The sequence below is a fragment of the Megalobrama amblycephala genome, linkage group LG14 (assembly GCF_018812025.1).
Source record: "Megalobrama amblycephala isolate DHTTF-2021 linkage group LG14, ASM1881202v1, whole genome shotgun sequence".
Classification (NCBI taxonomy): Eukaryota; Metazoa; Chordata; class Actinopteri; order Cypriniformes; family Xenocyprididae; genus Megalobrama; species Megalobrama amblycephala.
The window spans coordinates 3,555,078-3,574,407 of record NC_063057.1 but is presented as its reverse complement, the minus strand read 5'-3'; the positions used below and the strand labels follow the sequence as shown (position 1 = coordinate 3,574,407).

The 19,330-nt window shown below is 39.5% G+C and overlaps 1 protein-coding gene across 13 annotated transcripts in view; it reads left to right on the top strand.

Moving 5' to 3' along the window:
• foxp2 (forkhead box P2) overlaps positions 1-18,048 on the top strand; it is a 156,053-nt gene extending 138,005 nt beyond the window's left edge. For 10 of the 13 annotated variants that reach the window (XM_048156379.1, XM_048156377.1, XM_048156375.1 and 7 more), the window contains 9 exons: positions 1,146-1,229; positions 4,265-4,475; positions 4,988-5,064; positions 5,193-5,294; positions 7,257-7,378; positions 7,470-7,539; positions 8,179-8,390; positions 8,748-8,777; positions 14,451-18,048. In XM_048156379.1, coding sequence (XP_048012336.1) covers positions 1,146-1,229; positions 4,265-4,475; positions 4,988-5,064; positions 5,193-5,294; positions 7,257-7,378; positions 7,470-7,539; positions 8,179-8,390; positions 8,748-8,777; positions 14,451-14,595 — 1,053 coding nt within the window. In that variant the 3' untranslated portion in view covers positions 14,596-18,048. The remainder of the gene's footprint in view (positions 1-1,145; positions 1,230-4,264; positions 4,476-4,987; positions 5,065-5,192; positions 5,295-7,256; positions 7,379-7,469; positions 7,540-8,178; positions 8,391-8,747; positions 8,778-14,450) is intronic. The other 3 variants (XM_048156383.1, XM_048156382.1, XM_048156384.1) reach the window with 2 other exon arrangements.
• Positions 18,049-19,330: the final 1,282 nt, after the last annotated feature.

The following is a 19,330-nucleotide window of genomic DNA, read 5'->3' as shown; positions in this document are numbered from 1 at the left end:
GCCAGAGTGCTTACACTGTGACCAATTACAGCAGCGCTGCTGTTTTCTGTCCTTCTGGGCTTTTTTCCGTTCTTTTTTCCTTTTTTTTGTCCTCCGTCAGTGGTAATGAGGCCCGGTTCAGAGCTCGGATGGCGGCTCGCTGGCGGAGTTCAAGGCGGTGCGCCGTGCGGGCCGGTCCCTGTCACTCTCCGTGAGCTAGATTGATGATAACAGATCGCCGGGGCACTAACTGGACCTCAGAGGACCCGAGAGGAGGCAGGGAGGCGGGACCGACTGGCACTCTGTTTGCGGGACCCCTTCACCTCTCGGCAGCTGCTAGATCCAGTCCAGCCCTAACAGTGTCCACAGGACTTTGAGTCGACGACCAGGACCCTCTAATTTATGGCCTGAGTAGCTTGTTACTGTCAGAGCTTTGCTGACCTAAATTCTGCTATTGACAAAAAGATGAAGTGCTATTTGTTTTCTGTGACCTCCGAGCACCACCTTCAGCTCTCCATCACCGCACCACAAGGAATGGTTCTCTTATCTTTGCTCTCTCTCTCTCGCTCTCAGTGGTTCTCAACTGGTTTTGCTTCAGGACGTGGTCAACACTGTTTTTATCATCTGAAAGTAACAAAAATGGCCTTAAAAATCAAACATAAAAGAAAAACACTTTGCAGTAAAGTTGTATGCATAAAAGAATGAATCATTTAATCAGTTTAAATACATAAAATAGACAATTATTACTAATAGTACCGATTGGCAAGTGGACTTGCTTTAAAATACTTGTTGTTGATGCTTTTGACAAAATATGTGGTGTGTGGTGTGTTTTCTCCTCTCTATCCGCTCTATCTGAACTATACTCAAGTGTATGGTTAATTGCATTTTTATTTGCATTTCACATTGTTGCTTTGCAGCTGGCCATGACCCCATCAGAAAAGACTTTTTTGGGTCACGACCCACCGGTCGAGAACCACTGCTTTATGTCTGTTTCTTTGAGGCAAGCTTAAGGAAGCCCGTTCGGTCGTATGCAGGATTTATTACAAGCTCGATAACAAGATGTATTACTGTTGTAGTCTGGGGAAAATCACTCATTTCTAAAACCAGTCTGTTTTCTTTTTTTTCTCTCTCTCTCTCTCTCTTTTCCTCCCTCTTTCCGCTAACAGCTTTCTAAAGAACGCGAGCGTCTTCAGGCGATGATGGCACACTTGCACATGAGGCCTTCGGAGCCCAAACCATCACCAAAACCGGTGAGTGCATATTGGTACGCGTACAGTAAACAGGACTCGGCTGGTAAATGAGCTCTCTAAACACAGCTGGAGGATGAGAGGAGAATGGGATTTGTAATGCCTGCTTTCTTGGGACCCTATCAGGAAGGAGAGAGCATTAAATCATACACCCGATCGCAACCAAAAACGCAGAGCCATTACACTCTGATGGCTTTAGCACGGCAAACAACCTATTGGCCGGTAAAAAGCTATTTAGCGCCGTGACCGCAGACACACTTAAAGTAGGGGGAAGACGTTTCGTTTCAGAAAACAAACAGTTTGAAATGATGGATAGAAGCTGCGAGAAGATGATCTGTAAAGAAATAACCCGTAATCTGTAAACATTCCGAGATATTGCTGTGTATCTGAAGAAAAAATTGGAGCAATATTTGAAAACAGCCCATCTGTCTGGATCCCTGTAGAACAAAAAAAGTCAGATTTTCACCCAAAGATGTTCAGAACCAGTAATCAAAAGCAAAATACAAAAGACACAAGAGTGTTGTGCTGGAAATGAAAGTGTTTACAAAAGAGAGTAGGCTGTGATAAATATTATTTATCAGAATTATTTATTAGATATTCAATATTTTGCAGGGGAAAACATTGTTAGAGTGTTTTCGCTGCTTAGCAAGTAGCTAATTTCACCAGCATAATTTTTCTCATCACCTCCCACCTTATAAAGCAGATAATCACAAGACAGAATAATTATCCTGTAAATCCATCAGGAATCGACTGCTCACCTCTGTCGATTTATTATTCAGGGGTTTTTTTCTCTCTTTCTCGTTTCCATTCTCAGAACTCCAGCAGCACGGTGAAATCGACTCTAATAAAAAACGCTCAGCCTATAATCCACGACTGCATACGAATGAATAATATTAATGAAGTATTACATTACATAAACCGCACATGAAAGGACTGCTAATTGCATTTGATGATGAGCAATTAATGGCGAGTTCTTAAATAATCAGCGAGAGTCTGCGTTTTTTTTTTTTTTTTTTTGGGCACGTTCCTTTTTGTCTTTTAGTGCGAGTGTTGGGCTTCAGCGTTATCGGTTTCGCAGGTACAAAAGAGAACACGTGTATCCTCCTCACAAAAAAGGGATGTTAGAGATAATATGGCGGTACTTTCACGCCCTTGTACGCGCAGGGCCGTCAGAGAACCATCCCACACTTTTGATAAATATTAATAGTGTGAATTTATTAGCACGACAAAATGAGCACAGACAAACCCTCAACAGCTATCAGTAGCTCAACACAAGGTGCTGGTACACTGTTATACGACCCCATTTAAACTCTGAATGGCACTTCATTAAATGTTACCTTTTGGCCATGCCATGGATGGCTGAAAATCAAAGTTACCAAGGCTGCTAGTCCTGAATAATGAGGGGCTCTTTTTTTCCCAACCCCTTCCCTTCCTCTCAGCCAACCTTGAATATATATTCAGATGAGCAGCAGTAGTAAAGGGCTGATCCCTGTGTCTCATTCACTCCTGCTCAGTTAAGCTTTAATAAATTCCATTTTGCAAACACCGGATTGTATGCCTGCAAACATGTTACGCTTGTTGCCGTAACCAGGTGAGGAGAGGCAAGGAAAATCTTGTCTTAACATTTTAAATATACATGCAGCACACTCTATCTGTTTCCCCGCTCGCTCACTCACTCAGTACTGATAGGATTTATTATGAAGTGCTTTTTAGCAGTGTTTGACAGTGTATCAAAACCTTTTTAGATGAGTACTGTGTAATTACAGGCTGATGTGGTGGTTTGGCTGCAATGAGAAAGATGTTCAGAAGGACAATCCTTAAATCTGGTGCCGTGACCCGGTCCCTGATGAATTATACAATGTATTTTACACATCAAACTGTGTTTTTGCAAGCAGGGAGAAAGATGGAAGTACAAAAGCCCATAAATTCTGCAGGAAAACTTTATTTGTGTCTCATATTAGAAAGCTACATTTATTGGTATATCTCGCACAATTATTGCTAACATTAATGTTGCGTTTTTTTTGTAACTGTGAATTTTTTGTTGTTGTTGTTGTGTATTTTAAAATTAAACCATATATTCATTGTAGAAAAATGACTTTATTTATTTATTCACTTACACATTTATTTTAATATATTGTTCACAATAGCACCAGGAGCACCTAAATGGGGTCCATTTTAATTTCATGTTGACTTTAAGACACAAGTATTTGCTCAGCATGTCAAAAACATAACCGTTTACCCTTTTGCTAAGACATCCCTCTGGTAGACAACACGTCTCTGTCATTAATTTCCTTTCAAGGTCTTAGTTCCAGTCGTTAGCCAGAATACAACATTCCCCTAGAGGAGTCATTGATTTTCTCACGAAGTGGTATAGCGCGTGCCACTCTCTGTGTTGGCATTATCTCATTATCATTAAGTGGAGCTGTAATTGTCTATAGAGCAGCCACGCGGTTGCCTGAGAATAGCCAGCTTGACATTTCATTGTATTTATCAACACGTGCCAAAAGCAATTGTTGATGTCCAACCGGCGGTCGTTTTCAATTCCGACAGCAACGGAATTCCGCCTGCCGATTCGCAATTAAGGCAGTTTGGTTTGAATATGTAATGATGTCATTACCATTCGAAGGAATTAACAGTGAGACTAAAGGTCAGGGTGGAAGTTGGGAGACGAAAAAATCCGGATAAGTGCGTATCGATAAAAACCTGACACTGTGTTTGGGTGGTACGACAGGAAGAAAGCGAGACGGATCACTAGCGAGGTACCAGGTTATGGCAGAAAGCCAGGTGATCTCCTCACTGTGTGTGTGCTTTGCATCCAGGGAGCTCTTATGGGATAGAGATGGGCCGGGATAACTCACAGCCTGATCATTAGATAATCTTTAACAGCGTGCTCTAATTAGAATTCTTATGATACAATTTCATCCTGTAATTAGTGCAGATTGGCTGCTTCCTCCTATGCTTATTAGGGGAAACACAGCTGTAGGAATGAGCCAGCACTCGTTTAAAACGTGCGCTCTCTCTCTTTCTCGCTTCTACAGCTGAATCTCGTTTCCAGCGTCACCATGTCAAAGAACCTCCCGTCCGTCTCGCCCCCCAACTTACCTCAGACGCCCACCACGCCCACCGCTCCAGTCACGCCCCTTTCCCAGATGCCCCAGGTCCCCAACGTTCTCAGTCCAGCCAACGTGCCCAGCATGGGCGCCATGCGCAGACGCCACACCGACAAATACTCCATGCCCTTGTCCTCAGGTTTGTAGAAGCTTTTTTTTTGTGTGTGTGTGAGCTTTTTATGCAAATTAGGCAAAAATCAAATCATCAATATTCAATGAATTTTAATTACAGGCAAATATAAAATAATGCAATATTCAAGAAGGCGATGCATGTAAAAACATCATCTTGTTTGATGTTTATATTTACCGGTCTTGTGCAAGTGTTCGGAGCAGCAGGGAAGGCATGAATTATTCAGACACATACAAAATATCGACGTGGGCTCTAATTTCATGAGCGTGTTAATGTTTAAGATTTCTCCAGAGAGAGATTAATTAAAAATGTATTTAGTTGGACATGTAAAATGCTGATTTGAGGTGTCCCCACCCCCAAACTCCATCCGCCTCTCGTTTTAATTTGATAAAATCCTGAATGAATTCCTGGCGGAGGCACGTTTAGCAATTATCCCAGGTGGCGACACTGTGGTTTATTTATTTCTTTTTTTATTTATCTGCTGCCTCTTACTGTTTCTTTATTTATTTTCTTCTCCGCAGAGATCGCCCCAAACTATGAGTTTTACAAGAACGCCGACGTCAGGCCGCCGTTTACTTATGCAACCCTCATCAGGCAGGTGAGTGGGAAATAAATTAGCTTTAGCCTGATTAGATTGTAATTAATTGCTGCTTGAATTAAGTCTGGGTGAGAGCGCCTCGACGCACTCCAGTCTCTAACGCACCCCTTAATGGCATCTCATCGCAGGCTATCATGGAGTCAAGTGACATGCAGCTAACGCTCAACGAAATCTACAGCTGGTTCACACGCACCTTCGCCTACTTCAGACGCAACGCCGCCACCTGGAAGGTAACGTGTTACGGAGGCCTGTGAGGGACGAGGGACGATTAGCGGTGATCGTGCCTCTTTTTAACCTGCCTCCTAAAAAGGGCGAATTCTCTCTTTATCTCGCTCTCGCTCGCTCTCTCTGTGACAAGTGAAAGAATAATTCAGCCTCTGATATCGTTTTCTAATTTGGTGCAATTAATAGCCGAGTCTTGACGGGGAGGTGTGCGCTCTGACGCGCTAATTACTAACCAGCCACTCAATCATCAGCACCTTTTGTTAGACGTGGCGTGTTACTGCTTTCTCAGTGTCTCCTTTTCATTTTTTCTCCTTCCCCACCCTGCATATTATTGGTTAATTACGTTGAAAGATGGCTGTTTGCCTTGTAGATACACCGCTACATCCCTTTTCTTGTTGTTGTTGATGTCGGCCGAGGCTCGGTATCACACTATAACTCATGCGGCCAGACGAAAAGCCAAGGAGAACAAGACAAATGGAGAGAGAGAGGTTAAGACCTGCCTGGCTCTAAAGCGCTAATGCCTCTGTCATCCAGGAAACGCACTTTATTTCCCAGGACAAAAGGCCTCATTTGTATCTCTGTCCCAACAAATACATTGTCAGATGGGGATAAAAAGAAAAGGAGGATACAATAAAAACCATCCTCTATTTTTAGACAGGGTAGCGTCTAGCGTGTCGATAAGATACACGTCCGTTTTTTTTCCTTTCTATTTTAACCTGGTCCTCTCAAAGGTTTCTGCGGCTCTCATCAGCATGCGAAGCATTTCCCAGCACTAGATTTAGCAAAGTGAATTAATTTGGATTTGGCTTGCTAATGATGCTGGTGTATGATTACAGCTCCACAAGGGTGTGCAATAGCTCCCCGTACAGATGCACGCTGGGCCACGACTCATTTACTGCCGGAGCGCCTGTTTCGGAGACACTCGAATGAGCGTTTTTAGGCATTTTATGGCCACGTATGCATCCTTGTTTCCAGCTCTCTTTGCTTCTGTCCTTATCAAGGAAATATTTTAATCTGGTCCCGACTGGAACAAAGAGGCAAAGCTGGGGCTTTCAGCGTATTCGGGTCCCTCCTTCTACAATAGCGGAGCAGGAATTTCCATTCGGAGCCTCCCTGCTCTTTTGTGAGGGCCCGGGCAGGGCCGGCTGGTGACGGGCTTGTCATTTGATTAACAGAGAGAATTTTTAAAAAGGAATGAAAGGTGATTTAATATCTGTGCTTGGTCTCATCAGCTCAGCTTGGGGATCGAGCTCTCAGCCCCGCCAGCTTATTAGTTATAACTATATAGCATGCATAATAAAACTGCTCATTTGCTCATTAATATTAAAATTATCATATTCAGAGCCATGGGCATTAAGATCAATCAAATCCTGGGATTTTCAGGTCAGATGCGAGATCTGCTTATGAGGGTTTTTTTTTTTATATTCCTCTCTCTCCCTTTTCTTAGAGCAAAAAACACCCACCCCTCAAATAAAACATGAAAAAAATGTAATATGAGCAAAGGTTATTATTTGGCTTCTTTGCTACATGTTTTAATTAGATTCTTTTATGGCGACATACGAGACGTGCCGTATTTCTTTTTTTTTTTTACAATGCTTCATGATTATGAAAGTGTGTTTATGGGTCATTTTGAAAAACTAAATAAATGTGTTCCTAATTACTGTAGGATGAATTACTTTTGCTAAAAAAACTGCTAAAGAATTTTCCATAATTTAGTTTTGTTACAACAAAAATAGTGTTCTGTGGGAGATGATACTGGGGCATAATATCATTTTATTTTAGGATAGTGAAAAGGTGGCTGGGATATTATTGGTTAATATTTTCCCCACTTATGTGGCCTTGGGTATGACAACAGAGAGCTTCAAAAATAAATAAATAAACTATATATACAGTGTATATATATTTTTAATATACATTTATTGAAGTAAATATGCTGATTTTTGATTTCATATATGTATGTTTAACAGAACGCAGTGCGACACAACCTCAGCCTGCACAAGTGTTTTGTCCGGGTGGAGAACGTGAAGGGTGCTGTGTGGACCGTGGACGAAATGGAATATCAGAAACGCAGATCTCAGAAGATAACAGGGTACATACACACACAAATATAGTATAAATGTCTCTCAGATGTTGTTACAGTCAGATTAATAATAATAGTTCAACATTTGTGTTGTGTTCAGGAGCCCAACGCTGGTCAAGAACCTGCCATCCAGTCTGGGTTATGGGGCGGCTCTCAATGCCAGCTTACAGGTAACGTGTGTGTGTGTGTGTGTGTGTATGTGAGGTTGGCACAGGCAGTGAGAGTCTAGAAGGACACCGTGTGGTAGAGGCAGGTACCTTCTCCTCCAGCCCAGCCTCAGATTGATAGCAGCCTGTGCAAATGCGAGGGCATAATCATTAATATTTATCCAAACTGTCATAAATGATTTGGCTTCGCAGTGTCGGCCAGCGAGGTGCTCGTGGCAAAAACTTTAAAATTTAATTACTGTATATAACTTTAATGTGCAGGAGGCAAAAATGTCAGGAGTCTTTTTTTTTTCTTTGACTGTTTTGAGGTAAAGTTTTGGATGGTTTCATTATCATGTGGATGCTTGGGCTTTCTTTATTCGCTGTTCATTTCAGGCCTGTCTTGTAAGGTGAAGAGAGTGTTTTTGCAACTTGGAAACTTTCCCATTTGTTTTTCTTCCTGCCACTTTGTGGCATTTCTCATCTGTTTTATCATACGGAGAGAGACTGATTCTTCAGCAATAATTCGGAAGTAACTCGATAAAAAAAAAGAGGAGATAATCTTGAACGAGCTGGAAGCCGTGCACTATGACGTGCCGCCTGCCGAAAAGGCTTGAAAATGCTTGAGTGTAACTATTCTCTCTCTCTCTCTTTCTCTCATAGGCTGCGTTGGCAGAGACCTCTTTGCCGTTGCTGGGTAATCCAGGCTTGATGAATAGCGCGTCAGGTATGATGGGGGCGAGTCCTCCAGGACTGATGAGCGGCAGCCCGACCGGCCTATTACAGGGCACCACGCATGAAGATCTCAACGGCACACTAGATCACCTGGACACTAACGGACACAGCAGTCCCGGATACTCCCCACAGACCCAACTGTGAGTTCACACTTGCATTTAGACATAAAAAGCACATTTGAAGATATTTAGAAAATATTCAGTAGGATGTAATGGGCAGGGCTTGATTTTATCCCACAAGATTTGCTTAGATTATGAAAAATAGACTTATTTTATTGGCTAATAGTGCTTGTTTTTTAATCAGCTGAAAAGAAAAACGACATAAAAATGATGTAAAATTATCAAATTAAAATGTGCAAAAAAAAAAAAAAAAGGCCAGTGACATTTAAAAAAAAAAAAAAAGTTCAATTATGTTTTGTATTTAAGATTATTATTATTATAAAAAATAATAATATTATTTATAATAAAATGTTAAAAAAATATATTTTGTTCTTTCAGATCTGGATTTTTAGCACTGAACTTGCAGTGGTAAGAATATTTGCATTGTTCCTAAATTCCATTTAAATTTCGTAAAAAAATCATCTAGACCTGAGGTTAAGTGTACATTTGGTTCTTGGAATTACAGCTCTTACCTATAAATAGGTAAGAAGTGAAAGGCTGCCATAATTATAGATTCCCTTGTAATTACCCCACCGTCCACATCGCAGAGGTTTAGATGTTATATTTTATGCAAGACTGTTCCTATTAATATTTAGAAGCTAACTATATCATTAATTACTTTAAAATCTTTGCCTTTCCATCTTTTTTAATGGCTCACAGAGAGAGAGGGAGAGAGAGAGAGAGAGAGAGAGAGAGAGAGAACAGGCTGATGAAAGATTAATGCGGTGCCGGTCGGAGGAATGGTGATATAGAACATGTGCTCACCCTAATCAGTGATGTCACTCATGCTGGATGGCTGTGTTTACCAAGCCAAAGATAGTAGCATGAGCGTTAAGGGCAGCGGGAAGTGTGTCGCACGCCGTCAGACTCGCGTGCACACACACACATTTGAGTTTCATGCGTTTTCAGTTGCTAATGCTAAGCCGAAGACCCTATTAGCTAAAAAAAAAACACACACCGCACGCTCTAAGAATGTGTGTTAATAGGAGTGTTTTTGATTCAGAAGTAGGACAGTAGTGTGAAGTGGGCCAAATCTGAGATCCAGACAGAATCCCTGTGTATTCACTCCCTCAGGTTATTTAACTTTTAATAATGGACAGTTAAGTCTGGTGTTTTTAGACCCCTCTCTCTCTCTTTCGCTCTTTCTGCCTATGCGTCTTTCATATTTTCTCTCTCTCTGGCTGAAGCGTTAAGACATAAATACTCAATAAAGGTGAAAACTCTCTTACATGACCTGTACATGCCCAAAATGGAAGAAGTATGTTTTGCGAGTGGCTGTTTCTGGGCTGTATTTAATAATGAAGAAGCTAAAGAGGACAACACATCCGCATTTTGTCTCCGGAGAAACGGAACAATTAGACTAACCTTTCTCTGAACATGTTGCATTAATGGCAGATAACCACGTGTGTACACATACAGTACTGGTCAAAAGTTTGGATGTATTACTATTTTTAATGTTTTTTAAAGAAGTCTCTTAAGCTCATTAAAAATACAGAAAAAAACAGTAATATTGTGAAATATTATTACAATTTAAAATAATGGTTTTCTATTTTAGTATACTTTAAATTATAATTTATTTTTTGTGATGCAAAGCTGAATTTTTGTCATAATTTGATGATTTGATACTCAGTTATCATCAACGTTGGAAACAGTTGTGCTGCTTAATATTTTTGGAACCTGTGATACTTTTTTTCAGGATTCATTGATGAATAATAAGTCAAAAAGAACAGCATTTATTCAAAATATAAATATTTTCGAACAATACAAGTCTTTACTATCACTTTTTATCAATTTAACACATCCTTGCTGAATGAAAGTCTTAATTTCTTCTTTTTTTTAATAAAAAAAATAAAAATACTGACCCCAAACTTTTGAATGCTAGTGTATATTGTTACAGAAAATTTCTGAAAATTCAGCATTGCATCACAAAAATAAATGATCTTTTAAAGTATATTAAAATAGAAAATCATTATTTAAAGTTGTAATAATATTTCACAAAATTTCAGTTTTTTGCTGTATTTTTGATCAAATAAATGCAGCATAAGAGACTACTTTCAAAGACTTTAAAAATAGTGTTTCCAAGCTTTTGATACTGTATATGATTTTTGTTGTATCTTGTTCAGAGGAGAACAATTTTAAGAGCTTTAAGCAAAATACAATATGATAATCTGTCAGTTTATTCAATATAAAATAAAAATGTATTTATTAATGTACATTTTATCCAGAGAATTCACTTCATGGAAGTAAAATGGGTTGCAAACTCATTTACTCTCATTTTTTTAAGAGATGATGTGCAGTCATTTTAAAAAAGCAAGTTTTGTGTCCAAAAAAAAAAGCTTAATTTCAATATTGATGTTATTCAGAATATAAATAAATACAAATATTTAATCACTATTTGCTGTGACTGACCAATCAGAATCAAGAATTCCAGAGAACCATGTAACAAAACTTGTTAAACCAACATGTTCGCACAAAATAGCGGTGTTTGCCGTAATAGTCATCTCTGATCATTTTGGTTGAGGGAAGTGTCTTACTCAAGCACTGTGCCAGTGTCTACACGCACACACAGACTGGCACAGACTCCGGCTCCAGATTTTCTCATGCCAGCCTCTCATTAAACACTAAATGTCTCATCCTGACATCTTAATACAGTGGAGAAGGGACGGCGAGGACTAATCATTTCTCTTTTCCTCTCTCCTTCCTCCTCCGACCTCACAAGCATGCCGCTGATTTATAATTAATGCAAATGAAAGCTGTAAGCCATGCTTCTTCACATTAGGAGTAAAGGCCTGTGTCGAGCTTAATGGCCAGTGGAACGTCGGACCGACCGGGATCATTTGTCTCGCCGTAATATCTTTTAAGTATATCTGTTTGTTATTGTACAATAAATGTGGTCAGCGGAACATTAGGTGAGCACTGACGGTCAACGGTGTCCTTTGTAGCACCATCAAACATGACAAAATTGATGTTTACTAACATTGTAGCTTCATATTATGGCTGGTGAAGATACTAATGAGAGAAAGACATGATGGGATATTCTCACCTAAATTAACACTGGTTGAAGACCAAATATCGATCATTTGTGTATACTATATATAAGTATGTATCAGTTTGTTATTATACAATAAATGTCAGAGACAAAACATTACCCCATTTTTTGATGACAAAATAGATGTTTCTTAACATTGTAGAATCATTATTATGACTACGATGGCGGGAATAAACAATTTACATAAATGGAAAAAGTTGCAAAAATTATACACAATAAAGAAATTTCCATAAAACTCTGGCAAAGAAAGTAAAACTATGAGAAAGCCCTTTAGTGACTGTCGACGACGTCTTTTATAGATTGTTAACATTATAGATTCATTGGTATGGCTGTAATGCCTGCTAATAATGAAGACAAATTAAAATAACAAAATTGCAGATGAACATACAAATTAGAGCAAGCCATGATGGGATATTACCAACTAAAAAGACCAAAGCTTGACCATTTGTTGCTGCATTATACCCTTAAGTGTATATCAGTTTGTTATTGTACCGTAAATGTGGTGGGCGGAAAGTTACACTTTTTTAATTGCAAAATATATGTTTATGAACACTGTAGGATCACTATTATGGCTGAGAGTACATAAAAGTACAACAAAGTTGTAAAATTATGAGAAAGAACTTCCCAGCAATGTCTTGCATAGCACCATTTTGTTACAGTGACAAAATAGATGTTTACAAACGTTTTTATGGCTAATTTGGCAATAGAATGAATGGGAATTCTGATAATGAATTCCATAAAATTATGAAAATTCTATAAAACTTTCAAATTAGTAAAACGAAAAACAACTATAGTAATGGCCGACGGTGCTAGAGTATCTACCCAAGATTACGCTGTGTGACAACCAGACGCTATTGTGCTTGAATTAATTGCTTTAATAAAGGAGGGAGAACTTTTTAATTCGCATTCGCAGGTATTTCTTGAGGGTGTGAAATATATCACTGTGGTGGTCCGGCAGAGTCGTCCCATTTCTCTCCGGCGCACGTAGCCGAGTACAGGAGACAGAAACATCCTGGCGCTTCCACATCTGAATATTAATCTATTTTGCTATAAATATTAAAGTAATCTGTACCTTTTAAAATTCTTTTCATATTCAAAGTTCCCCGTGCCATTGATGAGCGCGACCCAGGAGAGAACAGCCAGACACGGCCTAATACAGAGACTAGTTGATAAGGATTCCTCTCTCTTTCTCTCTCTCTCTCTCTCTCCAGTCCAGCGGGATTTCCTGATGCATCCGACGTGTCAAAAATAATTAGGTTTTGTCAGATTTATCATGGTAGCACAAACCTCTCTCCCTGCCAAGGGCCCGAGATCATGTTAAGCCTTGTTTGTGTATGACAGAGTTATTATTCTTGTTAGTAACCTCACTTCCGCCCTCTCTTCGGCATCTCGCCGCTCCTCGCCAAACCGCTTCGTGTTTTTTTTTTTTTTTTTTTTTACCCTCCTCCCTACATTTATTGACAGTCGGTAAAGATATTCATCCATTTGGAGTTAAAAACATGGATCATGGTGTCCGAGGCAACTGGCAGTCTGAAGTTGATTAATGGTGGAGTCTAGCTGCAGGTTGTCTCCTCACTTGAGAAGTGCCACCACGGCCCCTGCATATTAACGAAGGCCTGCACTTTCTATTAACAAGATAAAAAATAAAATAAAAAAAAGCTCTACTCTATCCCACCCACCCACCCACCCAACAAACCCCCCCCCCCCTCTTTGCTCCAGGGGCGAGAGGATGAGAAATTCTCCATTATTTATAATGGGGCTGCAGCTACTTCTTTTTTCCCTTTTAAATAGCAGGTGCCATCAGTAAACTTCTCAGCGGCGAGCATATTTTACTGTCAACGCTTTCGCATTTCCACACGCGCTTCATTAATCGGGGTTTAATTGCTGTTAACGCTTTTTTTGCGACTTTGAAAACATGGACATCTAGAGTTAAGGGTGTCTACAGTGCCATGTTGAATGCGTGCCAGTGGCGTGTACCTAATCTTTATTTTGCGTGGGTGATGCGTTATTTTATTTCATTACAGTTTTGTACTTAAGGTTGCATTTCTATTGACAACGCTTACCGGTGCTTATTTTGACATCTTCCTGGAATACTTGATTGTGATTGGCCAGTCACTGCATTTTGAAGAACTATGCTAGTTGTCTCTTCCCTTCTCATATAACAAAATCATATGAACTCTAATCAAATGTAATGTACATTTATTTATTTATTTAGTAAGTAAGTAAGTAATAAGTGGGATTATGTGCAGTTAGATGGTCTTTATCGCAAAATAAATAAATCTCTTAAATGGTCATATGTGACCCTGAACCAAAAAAAAACAATCTTAAGTCGCATGGGTATATTTGTAGCAATAGCCAACAATACATTGTATGGATCAAAATGATTGATTTTTCTTTTATGACAAAAATCATTAGGATATTAAGTAAAGATTATGTTCCATGAAGATATTTTGTAAATTTCCTAACATAAATATATCAAAAATTCATTTTTGTGAGTGGATGTGCATTGCTAAGGACTTCATTTGGACATCTTTAAAAGCGATTTTTCTCAATTTTTTTTTTTTTTTTTTGCACCCTCAGATTCCAGATTTTCAAATTGTTGTATCTCGGCCAAATATTGCCCTATCCAAGCAAACCATACATCAATGGAAATATATCAATACATCAATATTTATTCAGCTTTCAGATTATGTATAAATCTCAGTTTCGAAAAAATTGACCCTTATGACTGGTTTTGTGGTCCAGGGTCACATATAAGATCATTATCACCATTGGAATCTGTAAAAAGTAAATAAATAAATAAATAATACCTTTATTCAGAAAAGACATTAAATGGATATAAAGTGACTGTAAAGACTTTCATAATGTAAAAAAAAAAAAACATATTTCAACTAAATGCTTTTCTTTTGATCTGTCTATTCATCAAAAAATCATGAAAAAAAGGTTTCCATAAAAAATATTAAAAAGATTTTGATCATCTGTTGTTTACGCAGGCCTCCAATTCACGTCAAGGAGGAGCCACTGAACATGGACGACGAAGACTGTCCGATGTCATTGGTGACCACAGCCAATCACAGTCCTGAGCTGGATGATGACCGGGAGCTTGAGGAGGGCAACCTATCGGAGGACCTGGAATGACTATTTTGCCCCACCCCTCCGCCGTGGCTCTGCCCCTTTCAGGCTCCGCCCTTCAACTAATCCACAACCACCGCAAAAGCAAAAAGACTGAACGCAGGAGGCGGGAGTATTTATTTAGCATGCATCTGGAGACTGGCCCGAAGAAAATCTATACAGCAGATCTTTAGGGACCACAGATGGACAGACATGAGACGTCTGCTTTTTAAAAACAAACATAAAAGGAAGAACAAAAGGACAAGACTTCATTCGAATCAGCTTGGCCACCTCACACAACGAACACGAGGCTCATGGACCGAAAAAGACAGAAGTGAAACGGGAGCGAGTCTGTTCTGTAGAAAGCCAACGGCCACATATACTGCCAAAAAAAAAAGAAGTTTTAAGTTTGTGAATATCCAAGCCACAGTAGTCGTCGGTGTTAGATGCAATTGCTGGTTCAATTCAAGTTGTTGCTCTGTTATTTTTTGCACATGAGTAGTATCAGAAATTAGTGTCACTGCCTGTATGTCGAGAAAAAAATTTAAAAACAAGAAAAAAAAAGCTGTTTTTTTGTTGTTGTCGTTGTTGTTGTTATATTTTTTTTCACCGTTGCCGTTTTGTTCCTCCCGCGACTTAGCTTATGTTCATTTCAAGTCATGTTTGCGTCACCACCAACTGTAAATGGCATTTCTTAAAGTCACGTCAATAACACAACCGTGGTATCAAGACTGTTGCAGCCGTCCAAAAACAAGTACACAAAAAAAGTAGGTCTCGAGTCTCACTAGCTCTGTTTCTGCTGAAAAGGTGAAATGTGATTCAGTTCGCACCACGCCGAGAGGAAAAACCTGAAAGAAAAAGATGCGTTTCTGCATATTCTTCTAGTCTCTTTACCTCCTTGTTCTAAAGCTTTGTCTACCTGCAAAGAGTCACAGGCAACAGCTAGAAACCAAAGCCAACACTATCAACGGCCAATAGCTTAGACAGAAGCCGCCAGACTCTTTGGTCAGACTTCTGTGACTTTAACTAGTACAAAGAGAAGCTTTTTTTCCACTAACTACCTTCGAATAACCTCTGGGATTGTCTCCTTTAGCCCTGTACAAAGATAAAGTGATTTTGATGTAATTTGATCAACAGACAGAGCTCTCGCTCTGGCCTCGTGATGTCGGTCGACCCCGTTTGCGAATGAAACGGGAAGACCTCGATTCAACTAACCGTCATGAGGTCCGGGTAGAGCAAGAGAGCAGCTATAAATGGATCATGACCAAAATAACCATTTGTGAAAGTGCAGAAAAAAAGTGTTTTTTTTTTTTTTAAATTTACTTTTGTATTCCTTTTTTTAAATATTATTATTATTATTTGCGTAAGCCATCGTGTCATCGTTTTTACTAGTGAAATGTACTGTTCATTGTGACTGTCCAGCGTGTCATGTCTTATATCCGTCAATTTCTTCAGAGCCGAAACCGAAAAATATAATAACCAAACTTTAAGATATCTAGTGAAGCCAAAAAAGTCATGATTTCAAGTCGATATGAAATGATGTGGCTTGGTTATATTGTAAAAGCAAATAACAGAGCCATGACAGGAAGAGGACGAATCCTTTTCCCGCTGACGTTTGCTTTGCTCCATTGATTCAGACTCATTGTATAATTCATGGCTATATGGACACAGCTAGTGTTGGATCATGGGAAGGTTTGTGGTTAGACCATGTATGGTGTATAAGTAGCAACCGGTTATTTGAGGCGAAACAAGACACGATCGCTCGCTTTTATTTGAAAGTTGCTGATGTCATCGAGGAAAAGTGGTTGTTGCTTTAAAGTTTGTTTCTTTTTCAGTCAAACCAAAGTTATACAGATTTCTGCCTCTTCTTATACAGCAGATGGAGACGAAAATAACGCAAAGCCTGTTTCCTTTTCTTCTTTCACTTTCTTTGATTGTTCTCTAATGCAGAAAACCCATTTGAAACGGATAACTGCTTTGTGTTGTAACCGATAATGTCAAAGTTTGTATCTGTCTGTGTGAAACATACTGTGCAGTTGTTCCCGTTTCGTGCCAAACCGAGGGGTTGGCTGCTAGTTTAGCGCACACACACACACACACACACACACACACATGCATAAAAACACACACTAATAAGACAGCGGAACTGGATCCAGGAACAAAGCATATCCCTTATCCTTTGCTGGAGTCAGCAAATTGACTTGAAGATGACATTCATAATAATTTTATGGCACCAAATATAAGGACACAGCGTCTTTGAATAAGAAGATACAAAAAGGGTTCTCCCACTTATCCAAAAAAGGCTTCTACCTCTTCACAATACGAAAAAAATGGCAGATTGCACGAGTCGTTAGAACGCCACCGACACATTTCTCCGCCTAATTCATGCAGGACGTCGCCAAAAGCGCCAGTTTACATTCCCAAAGGCAGATGTGGAAGGTTTGCATTGATCTAGTTTGTCCTCAGACATTTGTAGAATGAATATGTAAAAATACCTGTAAGGGGATATTGTGTTATTAAAAAATGCATGTCTAAATTCATTTGGTGGACTGGAAATAAGAATTAATTACCACATATAATAATAAACGTCAGGATGATGATGTTGATGGACTAAGTGCATAAAGTGTGCATACCTCAGCTATACTGTTTCCGGGGGAGGAGGATGATGATGATGATGATGGACAAAAGAAACTCTCAGCCACAGAATGCATATTACCTGTAGAGTTTGCATGGGTTTTGTAAAAACATTTAAAAAAATGTCTAAAATAGTTGCTTGCACATAATACCAGAAGAACCTCCAGATCGGCAATCTCCTCCAATAGATTTTAGGATTGTCTGGGTTTTTTTCTGGGATGATTTTGTCTGTATTTTGATAATTGTGCATATTATGTAAAAAGATACAAAAAAAAAAATGTTGGTGGACCCATGAATTTACCAGACATTTTTTTCTAAGCTAAAAAGATCAGTGTTTTTTTTTGTTTTTGTTTTTGTTTTTTCCTGAATTTCATGAATTTTTACTGTTCTCTCATTGCTTGCTAAGAATAGCAAACCTGCTTTTCCTGCATCTGCGTTGCGTAGCTGTAAGGCTTTTCCTAATGTGTGTATTTATTGCTTGTACCTCTGTGCATACGTTCTGAAGCATTACGTCTGGCAGTTGAGTCATGTATCCTTTCTAATAACTATCATTCTCTGGGAATATGATCCCCTATGTATACAGTAAATTGGGACTGTAGCAAAAAAAAACATGTTTATGTAATTGGTGAATACCTTTTGGTTGTTTTTGCCTTTTCGTTTGGTTTCGTTTCCTTCGAATCGAGACTCCTTTTTGATACTTTTCATTACCGTGTACTGTGTCCATATGTTACGGATTTCTGCGAGAGTAGAGGTCACGATTGAGAACTGTAACGGCCGTTATTATTTTCTGTATTCATGGCTTTTCACTGCTGAATAAAATAAAGGACCAAAACTAGGATTTGAAAAGCAACTGTCTACCTCCAACATCAGGGAGTTCTTACTTTTTTTTGTACACATATATCTTTTATTCTACAAAGACGCAGCCTGTGGAAATGGGGCTGCATTATGCTTTTATGCAACGTGGAGGAATTTGTCGCAGGAACTCAAAAACAGCTCTGAAAAGAGAGGTGGGGAAAAAGAAAAACAATAAAACTTTAATAGCAGACTTACACGGCTTTGTTCCGGCTCCCAGCACCTCGAGTGTTGTTTAGATGAGGCGAGAGGCGCCGCCCGTGCAGCCAGAGGTGCGCGTAATGGACACGGCCCGTGTTCTCCGTCCTCGGCTTTGATCTGAGGAGAGTGTGGCCCAGCACAGCTTACTTGAAAAGGCTATTTGGGACGCAGTCAGGCCTCTGTGGGGGGAAACATGGAGCGCATCCTCCATGCGTTTTTGCTGCTTTCTTTCGATCTGAGGCCCCCAGTTGAGTTGCAATGTGTGTTATGTGTTTACATGAAGCCCGGAGGATCGGTTTATTTGCAAGAAATAATGCATAGCGCTGGGCGTTCATGTAGTCGAGTTGCTGAGATCCTTTGTTATTGATTTTTCTGCACTTTATAACCAAACAAACGTTAAAAAAATGATTGTTTTGAAACGGTCACGCCCCAAACTCACGCTATTGGTTGAGCTAATCTTGCTGTTTCAAGACACTAATACGCAGATTGAGGATTAATCCTATAAATATGACAAACTTTCAGTGGTCTTTGCATTTTAAAGTGGACCTATAATGCCCTTTCACAAGATTTAATATAAGTCTCTGGTGTGCCCAGAATGCGTCTGTGAAGTTTCAGCTCAAAACACCCCACAGATCATTTATTATAGCTTGTCAAATTTGCCCCTATTTGGGTGTGAGCAAAAACACGCCATTTTAGTGTGTCCCTTTAAATGCAAATGACCTGCTGTCTCCGGCCCCCTTTCCAAAAGAGGGTGGAGCTTTAACAGCTCGCGCTCAACAACAACAAAGCTGGAGAATCTCACACAGCCGAAATGAGGATTGTCAGTAACGGTGTTCAGCCTTACATCGTTCAAACCGGAGTCGGACACTGATGGAGAGACTCAGGAAGAAGTTACAACTTTTAGAATTCAACTGGACATTTCTGAATGGTTAGTGGATAAATTCATGTAGTTGCTGTGGAGATGATTCAGCTCATCAACTAGCATGTGCCGTCATGTTAATCTTTTTTGCAAAACCCGTATGGACGGCCACTATACATAGCTTACCTGTTTGGCAAACAGAGCCATACACACCAG